We start from the raw sequence: 11,580 nt of genomic DNA on the forward strand, positions 1-11,580 counted from the left end.
CACTATGCTACCAGAGCTCCCTTCTTGGGTCTAGGAACACTCAAAAACTTTCTCATATAAATTAATGGTAATTGCTTCTCCACTTTATGCCATTTTGGCTTATGAAAGGTTTCATAGGAATGCTTTACTTTTGGATAGCAGGGAAACCCTCTATATCTGATCACAGAATCACCACCACAACACCCTTCTTGCCCACCCCCTAGAATCCCTATTACCATCTATGGAACCCACTTTGGGAATTGCTGGTCAGAGTTGCTTCCCCCATTAACAGATGAGGAAACTGAGGCTTAGAAAGAGTATGGACCTTGCTCAAGCTCACAGGGTGAATTCCCGGCAGATGCGGGCTGGAAGCCAGATGCCCTCCTATGGGTGATGCTCTCTCCACTTGCTCAGCAGGAAGTCCCTCCTGTCCACAGTGAATTCTCTGTCTCCACCTTCCATCCCAGACTGGCCTCCCTCCTCCCAGGCTGGCTTCTGAGCCTCCCACCCACTTCACCCTTCTCTACCCTCTGGGAGCTCAGGGAACACAGCCTCGCTGCCTCGGTTCCTGGAGCCGAGCAAAATCAGGAAGGCAAAGCTGTTGCTGGGAAGAGCCAGTTACAAGAAGGAGGCTGCAGGGAATGTGGACAAACAGAAACAGCTGACTTGCTAATATGGGAGGGTGGAAGGTGATACAGTATTTCTTCTTTTTCTGTTATTGTTTTAATGCTGTTGATAGAATAAAAATGTGAAAAGAAAAGTATATGCCACAACACATGAAAGCCAAACATTTTGCTTAAAAATATGCTGTTGGGGATTCCTGGAGGGGTGTATTGGCTTGATATGTGGGCACAGCAGGGCTGGCAATGCCTTCACCCGCCTCCTCCTGACTCCTTGTCCATTTCCCAAGACCACAGAAGAAGAGGTAGGGAGCAGACCCTGGTTCACTAGCCCCTCAGAGGAGAATATATGTGTCCTATGGCTGCCACATTAGACCAGGGTCACTCCAAAGAGAAGTATTCAAGTCCCGAGACTTAACCCACCCCCTCCATCTAAGAACAAAGAGCTGCAGGGTTTGATGCAGCTTCTTCAGATGAGGGACACTTAAGGGAGGAAGAGGATGGGAAGGTGGGTGCGGAGTGCAACTATGTACTAGATCATCCACCTTTTGTTTCAAACTAGACATGAAGGTGGAAGGGACCTGCTTGGAGGGATGACTGTTCCAGAGAAAACAAAGATGAAAGGCAAGATTGTCTTGATCTCTCATGCTCTGTGCTCCTAAATTAACAGGAAATTCCAAAAACGTACTTGTTGGCTCAAGACATGCCAGTTAGAAATTAAATGATGACAGGAGGCAACTACCACCAAATATCCTGGAAGAGATTAAGCTGAGCCTCAAGGAGGAGACTGACACAGACAAGTTTGCTGCCTTCAGATTGGTCCCTGTCCTCCCCACCTCTTCTGGCCACATGCCCAATCCAGCTCTCTAGGTAAAGGACAGGAAACCTCAAGGGGGTCACTCACCCTCAGTGTGACACTTGCTAGGATTCTTAGAGCCCTGTCCCTTGGGACTGTGCCTACTTCTTCCATACTTCCTTGTCTTTGGCATGGAAACCTTTGTCTCCAGTAAAAGAAATTCCATACATTCATTCAGTGGGGACACCAAGAGGAGGAATTTGTTTTTCCCAAGGCAAAAATCTTTTGTTACAATGGGTCCATATCACTCTGGTGGTCACCTCCCCTGTGACCTCTTTCAAAGAAGTTGGAGAAGCAGGGCATGTTGGAAAGAGCTCAAGTCATAGAATCCAAAGACCAAGGTTTGAGAAGTCCTTCCCCTTCCCCTCCCAGGCCCAAAGACCATTCCAGCTGTGACACCCACTAGTTCCTGAGCCTCGGTTTCTTCATCTATAAAATGGGAACAACAGCCCCTGTCTCACAGAGATTGCTGGGGATTAACAGAGGTGAGAAGTGTCAGCTGCCCAGGACCATGCTTGGTACATGGTTGAGACTGAAAAATGGGAGCTGTTATCATCAGAGATGAGAAGAGGGGAAAGGCTGAACATCAGAAATGCTGGCCTCTCTGCCTACTCTGATCCAGGAGGTGATGACTTTGCTCAGTAGAGGCATGATATGACATAGCTTGCCCACATAGTGGTTGAACCCTTGGTTCTAGAGTCATACTTTCTGGTTCAAATCCCAACTCTGCCACTATTAGCTATATGAGTTCTGGCAAGTGACTCAACCTCTCTGAACTTCAGTTTCCTCATCTGTAAAATGGGGTTAATCATGGAACTTACCTGAGGGACTGTTCTCAACGGTGAATGAGGCACTCTCCTAAACAGGTTAGCAAGAAGCTAGCAGGTGGAAGACTTAATACATGGTAGTTAGAATGAAGAGCTCTCTTTCAGGGGCAGTGCAGGGGGTTGACCCAGGAGCCTTTCCCTCCTCTCTCATTATCTGGTCCCTTGCACTTGAGAGGCCTATTGCTAGACAGCCCAGGTACCACAGCACTGGCATGGCTCAAGGATATGATCTTCAATTTCTGATGCCATCTTGTCACAGTTGACACCATAGTCCTTATAATCATCTGAAAAAGATTCAGAAACACAGAGATCCAGCCAGATATGATCTTCACAGTTAAACCTCCTTGTATACAACAATAAAGTTTCTGTACCACTCCCAGGGTGCAGAGAACAAATGTGCCTCCCCTGCCCTCAGGACACCCTTCTCCTCCCCACTCCCCAGCCCAAACCCTCTCACCATCCGCCTTCAGGGCTGCCGACAGCATCTCCACACATTTGTCCCGGACAGAGTCCCCTGTGAGATAGCAGGGGGCCAGGAGGCACATAGAGGGAGCAAACGTGGGGGTCAAGGGGCTGCTGGGTGTTTTGGGGGTCTCCACTTTTGATTTGTTGCTGTTTGACCTGAGGATGACAATCAGTAATAGACATGTTGACATTAAGTGAATAAAGCATTCAGTGAGCATTGTTCTAGGTGTGCTTGTGGATTATCTGTTTAATACTCCTCACAGCCCTAGGAGGTAGGTGCTATTTAATTTATTTATTTCTATAGAGACCCTTTTATTAAGTCTTAATCAGGACAAAAGCAAAACAAAGATAATCATCCTGAATGAGGATAATTGTCAGCGCACACACAGTACAGAGGTTGGTAGAGTCCTGGTACATATTATATTAGATGCCTGACATGGATCTCATTTAATCCTTTTAACAACCCCATGAAGTCAGTACTATTCTTATCCCCATTCCAGAGATACATCTTAAAGTACACTTTATGGATTTAATAAAAAAAACAAACCAGTTGCCATCGAGTCAATTCTGACTCATGGTTATGGCATGTGTTGCAGAGTAGAACTGAACTTCATAGAGTTTTCATGGCTGTGACCCTTTGGAAGTAGATCACCAGGCCTTTCTTCCAAGGCACCTCTGGGTGGATTCGAAAAACCAACCTTGGGTAGTAGCTGCACACTTAATCGTTTGCACCACCCAGGGATGCCATCATTTAAAGATAGATGCATTCAAAATAGCTTGCTTTAGGTTAACTACCTGGAAACCAGTAGAATCAGGATTCAAACTCAGGCAGTTGAACTCCAGGACTCTCTCTCTTAACTAACTACTGTGTGTTACTGGTTACAGAATGGTGTATCAACATCAATAACTATACTATAATTTATCATACACTGTGCTAGCTGCTCTGTATGGATGCTCTCATTTAAGCATTTACTCACTCATTCATAAATATTCACAGGCATCTCTTCTCCAGGCACTGGAGGGATATACAGAAGTAAAGCACCAATCAGAAAAGCTCCCTCCCTCAAGGAGCTTGTTAGCTGCTGACTCATGATGACCCCACACAATGGATGAAACACTGCCCAGTCCTGTGCCATCTCCATGATTGGTTGTGGATCTGAATATCGTGATCCACAGGGTACTCATTGGCTGATTTTCAGAAGTAGACACCAGGCCTTTCTTCCTAGAATGTCTTAGGAAGCTCTGCTGAAACCTGTTCATCATCAGAGCAACAGAGAAGCCTCCACTGATAGAAGTGAGGGCCTCCCTCATCGAAGGTGAGAATTCTACCACTCAACCACCGATGCCTCCTCAAGGAGCTTTTAGTCTTTGAATAGTGACTATTGACTAACATTTTTGAGGTCTGGCTTACTATGTACTATAAGCACTGTGCAGGTATTTTATGAGCATTTTCTAATTTAATCCTCTAAATCATCCCAGGATGTAGATACCCTCATCATCACCATTTACAGAGGTGAAGTAACTTTTCTGAAGTGATACCACTGAGATTGAACCCAGGTCTGTCTGATTCCAATGCCTATGCTTTTAACCCCTATGATATACTGCTTTTTCTTTTTTTTTTTTTTTCACTGCCATTGAATTGATTCTGACTCACAGAGTCCCCCATTGGATTTCCAAGGCTGTAAATCTTTATGGAAGCAGACTGCCTTATCTTTCTTCTGTACAGCAGCTGGAGGGTTTGAACCACCAACTTTCTGGTTAGCAGCCAAATGCCTTAACCCCTATACCACCAGAGCTCCTGCAATATACTGCTCTGGTATAGTTTATGATGTACTCTATTATATGAAGTCCCTGGGTAGCACAAATGGTTAACATGCTCAGCTGCTGACTAAAAGTGTGTCTCAGAAGAAAGGCTTAGTGATCTACTTCTGAAAACTCAGCCACTGAAAACCCTATCGACAAACAAAACTACAAAACACTACTTCAAGAAACTGTAACATCTACATAAATGGAAGAATATACCATGCTCATGGATAGAAAAATGAACACTGTGAAAATATCAATATTACCCAAAGCAATCTATACATTCAATGCAATCTCGATCCAGATTCCATCAACATTCTTTAAAGACATGGAAAAACCAATCACTAATTTTATATGGAAACGAAAGAGGCCTCGGATAAACAAAGCACTACTGAAGAAGACAAAGTAGGAGGTCTCACACTCCCAGATCTCAAAACCTACTATACACCCACAGTAGTCAAAACAGCCTGGTATTGGTACAGTAACAGATACACAGACCAGTGGTATAGAATTGAGAACGCAGAAATAAATCCATCCACCTATGGTCAGGTGATCTTTGACAAAGGGCCAAAATCTGTTAAGTAGGGAAAAGATAGTCTCTTTTATAACTTGTGCTGGCAAAACTGGATATCCATTTGCAGAAAAATGAAACAAGATCCATACCTCACATGGATCAAAGACTTCAATATGAAACCTAAAACTATAAAATTCATCAAAAAAAATGGGGGCAAACTTACCCATTGCTGTCAAGTCAGACCCGACTCATAGTGACTCCTCCTTGGGTTTCCGAGGCAATATCACTTCAGAAATAGATTGACCAACCTTCCTTCCCAGGAGCTGGGTTGGTTTGAACCACCAGCCTTCTGGTTAGCAGTCAGATGCCTTAGGCACTATGCCACCAGAGCTCCTAGGGGCAAACTTAGGGGCCCTAATTTATGGCATTAATAGACTATCAAGCATCACTCAAGATGCACAAACAGCAGAAGATAACCTAGATGACTGGGACCTTCTAAAAATTAAATTCTTATGTTCATCAAAAGACTTCTCCAAAAGAGTAAAAAGATGTGGTAGTTCAGTTTATGCGTCAACTTGGCTGGGCCTGGTTGAGTGGCTGGGCAGCTGGTGATAGTTATTCCCCATGATGAGACTGGCAATCAACTCCATGGTGGGATCTACCACAAGCAGCTGAGTAGCTGCCTTTGGGAAGTGGTCTGCTTCCTGTATATAAGGAGAAGCCTGGGGAATGGTTTCTAGCCTATGGCACACTTGGACCCTGTGTGTAGCCGTGTCGTTGCTCAGCCGCCTGCTATGCTTTGCCGACCTGGGGACTTACAATGGACCTAAGTTAATGGCCTGCCATGTGGTTTGGTAACATTGGGACTGTGCCTTTTTACTTGTCAACCTTGGGGCTTCTCAGCCTCAGCAGCCAGTAGCTGTCTGAGTGAAGAAATGCCTCTAGCTCCAGTGGGCCGGGAGCAGGAGGCAGAGCTGGACCCCAAGGGTGAGGGGCTTTTTCACCCAGCCCCTAGAGCCTGGCACTTTGAACTTGGACTTAAAGCCTCCAAATTGTAAGAATAAACTCCTGTTAAGGCCATCCCATTTGTGGTATATTCCTGTCAGAGCGGCACTAGGTAACCAGAACAAAAGAGAACCTACAGAGTGGGAAATAATATTTGGCAATACATACTGGACAAAGGACTTATCTCTAAAATTTATAGAAAACTCCAACACCTGAAAATCAAAAAGACAAACAATCCAATTAAAAAATGGACAGAAGACATGAACAGACACTTCACCAAAGAAGATATTCAGGCAGCCAACGAACACATGAAGAAATGTTGACGATCATTAGCCGTTGTTGTCATGTGCCGTCGAGTCAGACCTGACTTATAGCGACCCCTCCTGAGGCAGTATCACTACGGAAGTAGATTGCCCCATCTTCCTTCTGAGGAGTGGCTGGTGGGTTTGAACCACCAGCCTTCTGGTTAGCAGTCAAATGCCTTAGGCACTACGCTACCAGAGCTCCTCATTAGCCATTGTTATTGTTGTTGTTATGTGCCATTGAGTCGGCCCTGACTCATAGTGATCCCTCCTTGGGTTGCCAAGACAGTATCACTAGGGAAGTTGATTGCCCAGTCTTCTTTCTGAGGAGTGGCTGGTGGGTTTGAACCACCAGACTTCTGGTTATCAGTCAAGTGCCTTAGGTACTATGCTACCAGAGAGGTGCAAATCAAAACAACGAGAGATCATCTTGCCCCAGCACTAACCGCAAAGTTCAACAAGCCAGAAAATAACAAATGCTGGTGAGGATGTGGAGAGATTGGGACTGTCCACAGTGGGATATAATCACTATGGAAATCAGTATGGCAATTCCTTAAAAAGATGAAAGTGGAAATACCATTTGATCCAGCAATCCCGTTACTAGGTATATATCCTAAAGAAGTGAGAGCCATGACATAAATATATATATACACACCCATGTTCAATCATAGCACTATTCACAATCCAAGCAAAGAGACTGAAACAATCTAAGTGCCCATCAACTGTTGTTGTTGTTAGGTGCTGTCAAGTTGGCTCCAACTCATAGTGACCCTATGTACAACAGAACAAAATACTGCCCGGTCCTGTGCCAGCCTCACAATATTTGCCATACCTGAGCCCATCATTCCAGCCACTGTGTCAGTCCATCTTGTTGAGGGCCTTCCCCTTTTTCATTGACCCTCCACTTTCCCAAGCACGATAGCCTTCTCTAGGGAATGGTCTTTTCTGACAACATGACCAAAGTAGATCAAAGCCATTCTCGCTTCCAAGGAGCATTCCAGCTGCACTTCTTCCAGGAGAGATTTGTTTGTTCTTTTAGCAGTCCCTGGTAAACTTTAAATATTCTTTGCCAACACCACAACTCAAAAGCATCAACTCTTCTTCATTCTTCCTTATTCATCGTCCAACTCTCACATGCATATGAGGCGATTGAAAATACCATGGCTTGGGTTAGGCGCACCTTAGTCTTCAAAGAGACATTGTTGCTCTTCAGCACTTTAAAGAGGTCTTTTGCAGCAGATTTGTCCAGTGTAATATGTCATCTGATGTTTTGACTGCTGCTTCCATTGTTGATTGTGGAGCCAAGTACTATGAGATCTTTGACAACTTCACTCTTCTCCACTTACCGTGATGCTGCTTATTGGCACAGTTGTGAGTCCTTAATCTTCATTAGTAAGTGCTTCAAGTCATCCTCACTTCCAGCAAGTAAAGTTGTGTCATCTGCGTATTGCAGGTTGTTAATGAGCCTTCCTCCATGCTCTTCTTCACATAGTACAGCTTCTCGGATTATTTGCTCAGCATACAGATTGAATAAGTGTGGTGAAACGATACAATCCTGATGCACTCCCTTCCTGATTTTAAACCATGCAGTATTCCCTTGTTCTGTTTGAATGACAGCCTCCTGGTATATGTACAGGTTCCTTATGAGCACAATTAGGTGTTCTGGAATTCCCATTCTTCTGAATGTTGTTCATAATTTGTATGACCACACAATCGAATGCTTTTGCATAGTCAATAAAACACAAGTAAACATCTATTATTTTTTGCTTTCACCCAAGATCCATCTGACATCAACAATGATATCTCTCATTCCACATCCTCTTCTGAATCCAGCTTGCATTTCTGGAAGCTTCTGTCAATATACTGCTGCAACCATTTTTGAATTATTTTCAGTAAGATTTTACATGTATGAGATATTAATGATATTGTTTGATAATTTCCACATTCTGTTGGATCATCTTTCTTTGGAATGGGTACAAATATGGATCTTTTCCAGTCATTTGGCCAGGTAGCTATCTTCCAAATTTCTTGGCATAGATGAGTGAGAACCTCCAGCATGGCATCTGTTTGTTGAAACATCTCAATGGGTAGTCCATCAATTCCTGGAGCCTTGTTCTTTGCCAATTCCTTCAGTGTAGCTTTGACTTGAAGAATTCCAGTTCAATTTGACTTCAATACCATTAGTTCTTGATCATATGCCACTTCCTGAAATGGATGACCATCAACCAATTCTTTTTGGTACAGGGACTGTGTATTCCTTCCATTTTCTTTTGATGTTTCCTTCATCATTCAATATTTTGCCCATAGAATCTTTCAATATTGTAACTTGAGACTTAAAATTTTTCCTCAGTTTTTTCAGCTTGAGAAATGCTAAGCATGTTCTTCTTTTCTCTAATTGCAGGACTTTTCATGTTTCATTATAATAATTGACTTTGTCTTCTTGAGCTGCTCTTTGAAATCTTCTGTTCAGCTCTTTTATCTTGTCATCTCTTCCATTTGCTTTAGCTACTTTCCATTCAAGGTCAAGTTTCAGACTCTCTTCTGACATCCTTTTGGGTCTTTTCTTCTTTTCCTGTCTTTTTAATGACCTTTTGCTTTCTTCATGGATGATGTTCTTGATGTCATCCCACAATTCTGGTTTTCAGTCATTGGTGTTCAATGCATCAAATCTATTCTTTAAATGGTCTCTAAATTCAGGAGGGATATAATCAGGGTCATATTTTGGCTCTTGTGGACTTGTTTAATTGTTTTCAGCTTCAACTTGAACTTACATATGAGCAGTTGGTGGTCTGTTCCACAGTCAGCTCCTGGCCTTGTTTTGGCTGAAGATATTGAACTTCTCCATCACCTCTTTCCACAGATGTAGTCAATCCAATTCCTGTGTATTCCATCTGGTGAAGTCCACGTGTATAGCCACCATTTATGTTGTTGAAAAAAGGTATTTGCAATGAAGAAGTCATTGGTTTTGCAAAATTCTAAAATGTGATCTCCAGCATCATTTCTACCATCAAGGCCATATTTTCCAACTCCTGGTGCTTCTTCTTTGTTTCCAACTTTTGGATTCCAATCACCAGTGATAATCAACACATCTTGATTGCAAGTTTGGTCAATTTCAGACTGCAGAAGTTGGTAAAACTCTTCAATTTCCTCATCTTTGGCTTTGGTGGTTGGTGCATAAATTTAAATAATAGTAATATTAACTGGATCTCCTTGTAGGTGTATGGATATTATCCTATCACTGACAGCACTGTACTTCAGGATAGATCCTGAAACATTCTTTGTGACGATCAATGCCATCCCATTCCTCTTTCAATTGTCATTCCCAGCATAGTAGATCATGTGGTTGTCTTATTCAAAATGGCCCAAACCAGTCCATTTCACCTCACTAATGCCTAGGATATTGATCTTTAAGTGTTCAGTTTCATTTTTGACAGTTTCCACTTTTCCTAGAGTCATACTTCATACATTCCATGTTCTGATTATCAATGGATGTTTGCAGCTGTTTCTTCTCATTTTGAGTTGTGCCACATCAGCAAATGAAGGTCATGAAAGCTTTACTCCATTCACATCATTCAGGTTGGCTCTACTCTGAGGCAGCTCTTCCCCAGTCGTATTTTGAGTGCCTTCTGACCTGAGGGACTCATCGTCAAGCACTATATCTGACAATGTTTCAGGGCTATTTATAAAGTTTTCCAGTAAAATATCAGACAGTGTTTCAGTGCTATTCATAAGGTTTTCACTTGCCAATTCTTTGAGAAGTGGATGGCCCCTTCCTTCTTCCCAGTTTGTCTTAGTCTGGAAGCTCTGCTGAAATCTGTCCACCATGGGTGACCCTGCTGGTATTTGAAACACCAGTGCCATAGCCTCCAGCCTCACAGCAACCCAGAAGCCATCACAATACGACAAACTGACAGACGACTGGTGGGCCCATAACTGAGGAATAGATAAACAAACTGTGGTACATACACATGACAGAATACTATGCATGATAGAACATTACTATGCAAAGATAATGTAGAATCTGCAAAACACCACCTAACATGGATGAACTTGGAGGACATTATGTTCAATGAAATAAGTCAATCATAGAAGGACAAATATTGTATTAGTCCACTGTTGTAAAAAGTCAAGGAAAAGCTTATACATGGAAGAAAACTTTCTTTCTTGGTTACCAGGGATGGGAGGGGAAGGGAGGGGAGGGAAAATTCCTAGATAGATGAGAAAAAAAAATTATATTTTATATACCTTTGTAGATACCAAAGATCATTAATGGTTACCAGGCGTAAGAGGGAGGGGGAAAGGGGAAGCTTTTGTTTGTCGGCATTGAGTTTATGCTAATGGTGTTGGAATGTTTTGGAAAGAGATAGCCATAATGGTGGTAAAACATGAAAAATGTCATCACTGTCCCTGAGCTGTAAATATGGAAGCTGTTATATTGGTGAATGTCTTATTGGCTATGTTTTCACCACAATAAATGTTAAATTAATTAATAAACTAATTAAATGAAACCCTATGGAGTACAGTTCTACTGTGAACACATAAGGTCTTTAAAACTCTAAATCAACTTGATGGCAACTTTTTTTTTTATGTTATATAATATAACCTCTGCATGATATAATAAGGATGATCTTATTTTGGTTTCAGTTTTAAAAATACCCACAAATAAATATGCATATATGTACAGATTTTTGGAAGGATAACTGTGTCAATATCAATTAACTTTCTGAGGTGGTATCATGTTGTTGTTGTTATGTGCTGTCGAGTAGAACCCAAGTCATAGTGACCCCTCCTTGGGTTTCCAAGGCAGTATCACTATGGAAGTAGATTGCCCCATCTTCCTTCTGAGGAGTGGCTGGTGGGTTTGAGCCACCAGCCTTCTGGTTAGCAATCAAGTGCCTTAGGCACTATGCTACCAGAGCTCTTTTATTTTATTTTCTTATTTTGCTTATGTGTATTTTCTAAATCTCCTATGAAGAATATCCCTCACTTTTATAATTAGAAGCACTTTTTCCTAATGGCTGACAATTGTCAGGATATCATGCTGATAAGCCAAAAATATTCCCTGAAGTCTTCTTAAAACCAAACAATAGTTTGTTGTTGTTGTTGTAATGTGCCATCGAGTCGGACCTGACTCATAGCGACCCCTCCTTGGGTTGTCAAGGCAGTATCACTACGGAAGTAGATTGCCCCATCTTCTTTCCGAGGAGTG

The 11,580-nt window shown here is 42.5% G+C and overlaps 1 protein-coding gene across 1 annotated transcript in view; it reads right to left on the reverse strand.

Moving 5' to 3' along the window:
- The window catches only part of TCEA3 (transcription elongation factor A3), a 69,964-nt gene that overhangs the window by 22,277 nt on the left and 36,107 nt on the right, over positions 1-11,580 (reverse strand). Inside the window, exons 6-7 of the mRNA XM_042780272.1 lie at positions 2,740-2,903; positions 2,510-2,566 (exon numbers count right to left, since the gene is read on the reverse strand). Coding sequence (XP_042636206.1) covers positions 2,510-2,566; positions 2,740-2,903 — 221 coding nt within the window. The remainder of the gene's footprint in view (positions 1-2,509; positions 2,567-2,739; positions 2,904-11,580) is intronic.

This window comes from Orycteropus afer, unplaced genomic scaffold (genome assembly GCF_000298275.1).
Source record: "Orycteropus afer afer isolate SDZICR_OR568_19922 unplaced genomic scaffold, OryAfe1.0 scaffold00031, whole genome shotgun sequence".
NCBI classification, from domain to species: domain Eukaryota; kingdom Metazoa; phylum Chordata; class Mammalia; order Tubulidentata; family Orycteropodidae; genus Orycteropus; species Orycteropus afer.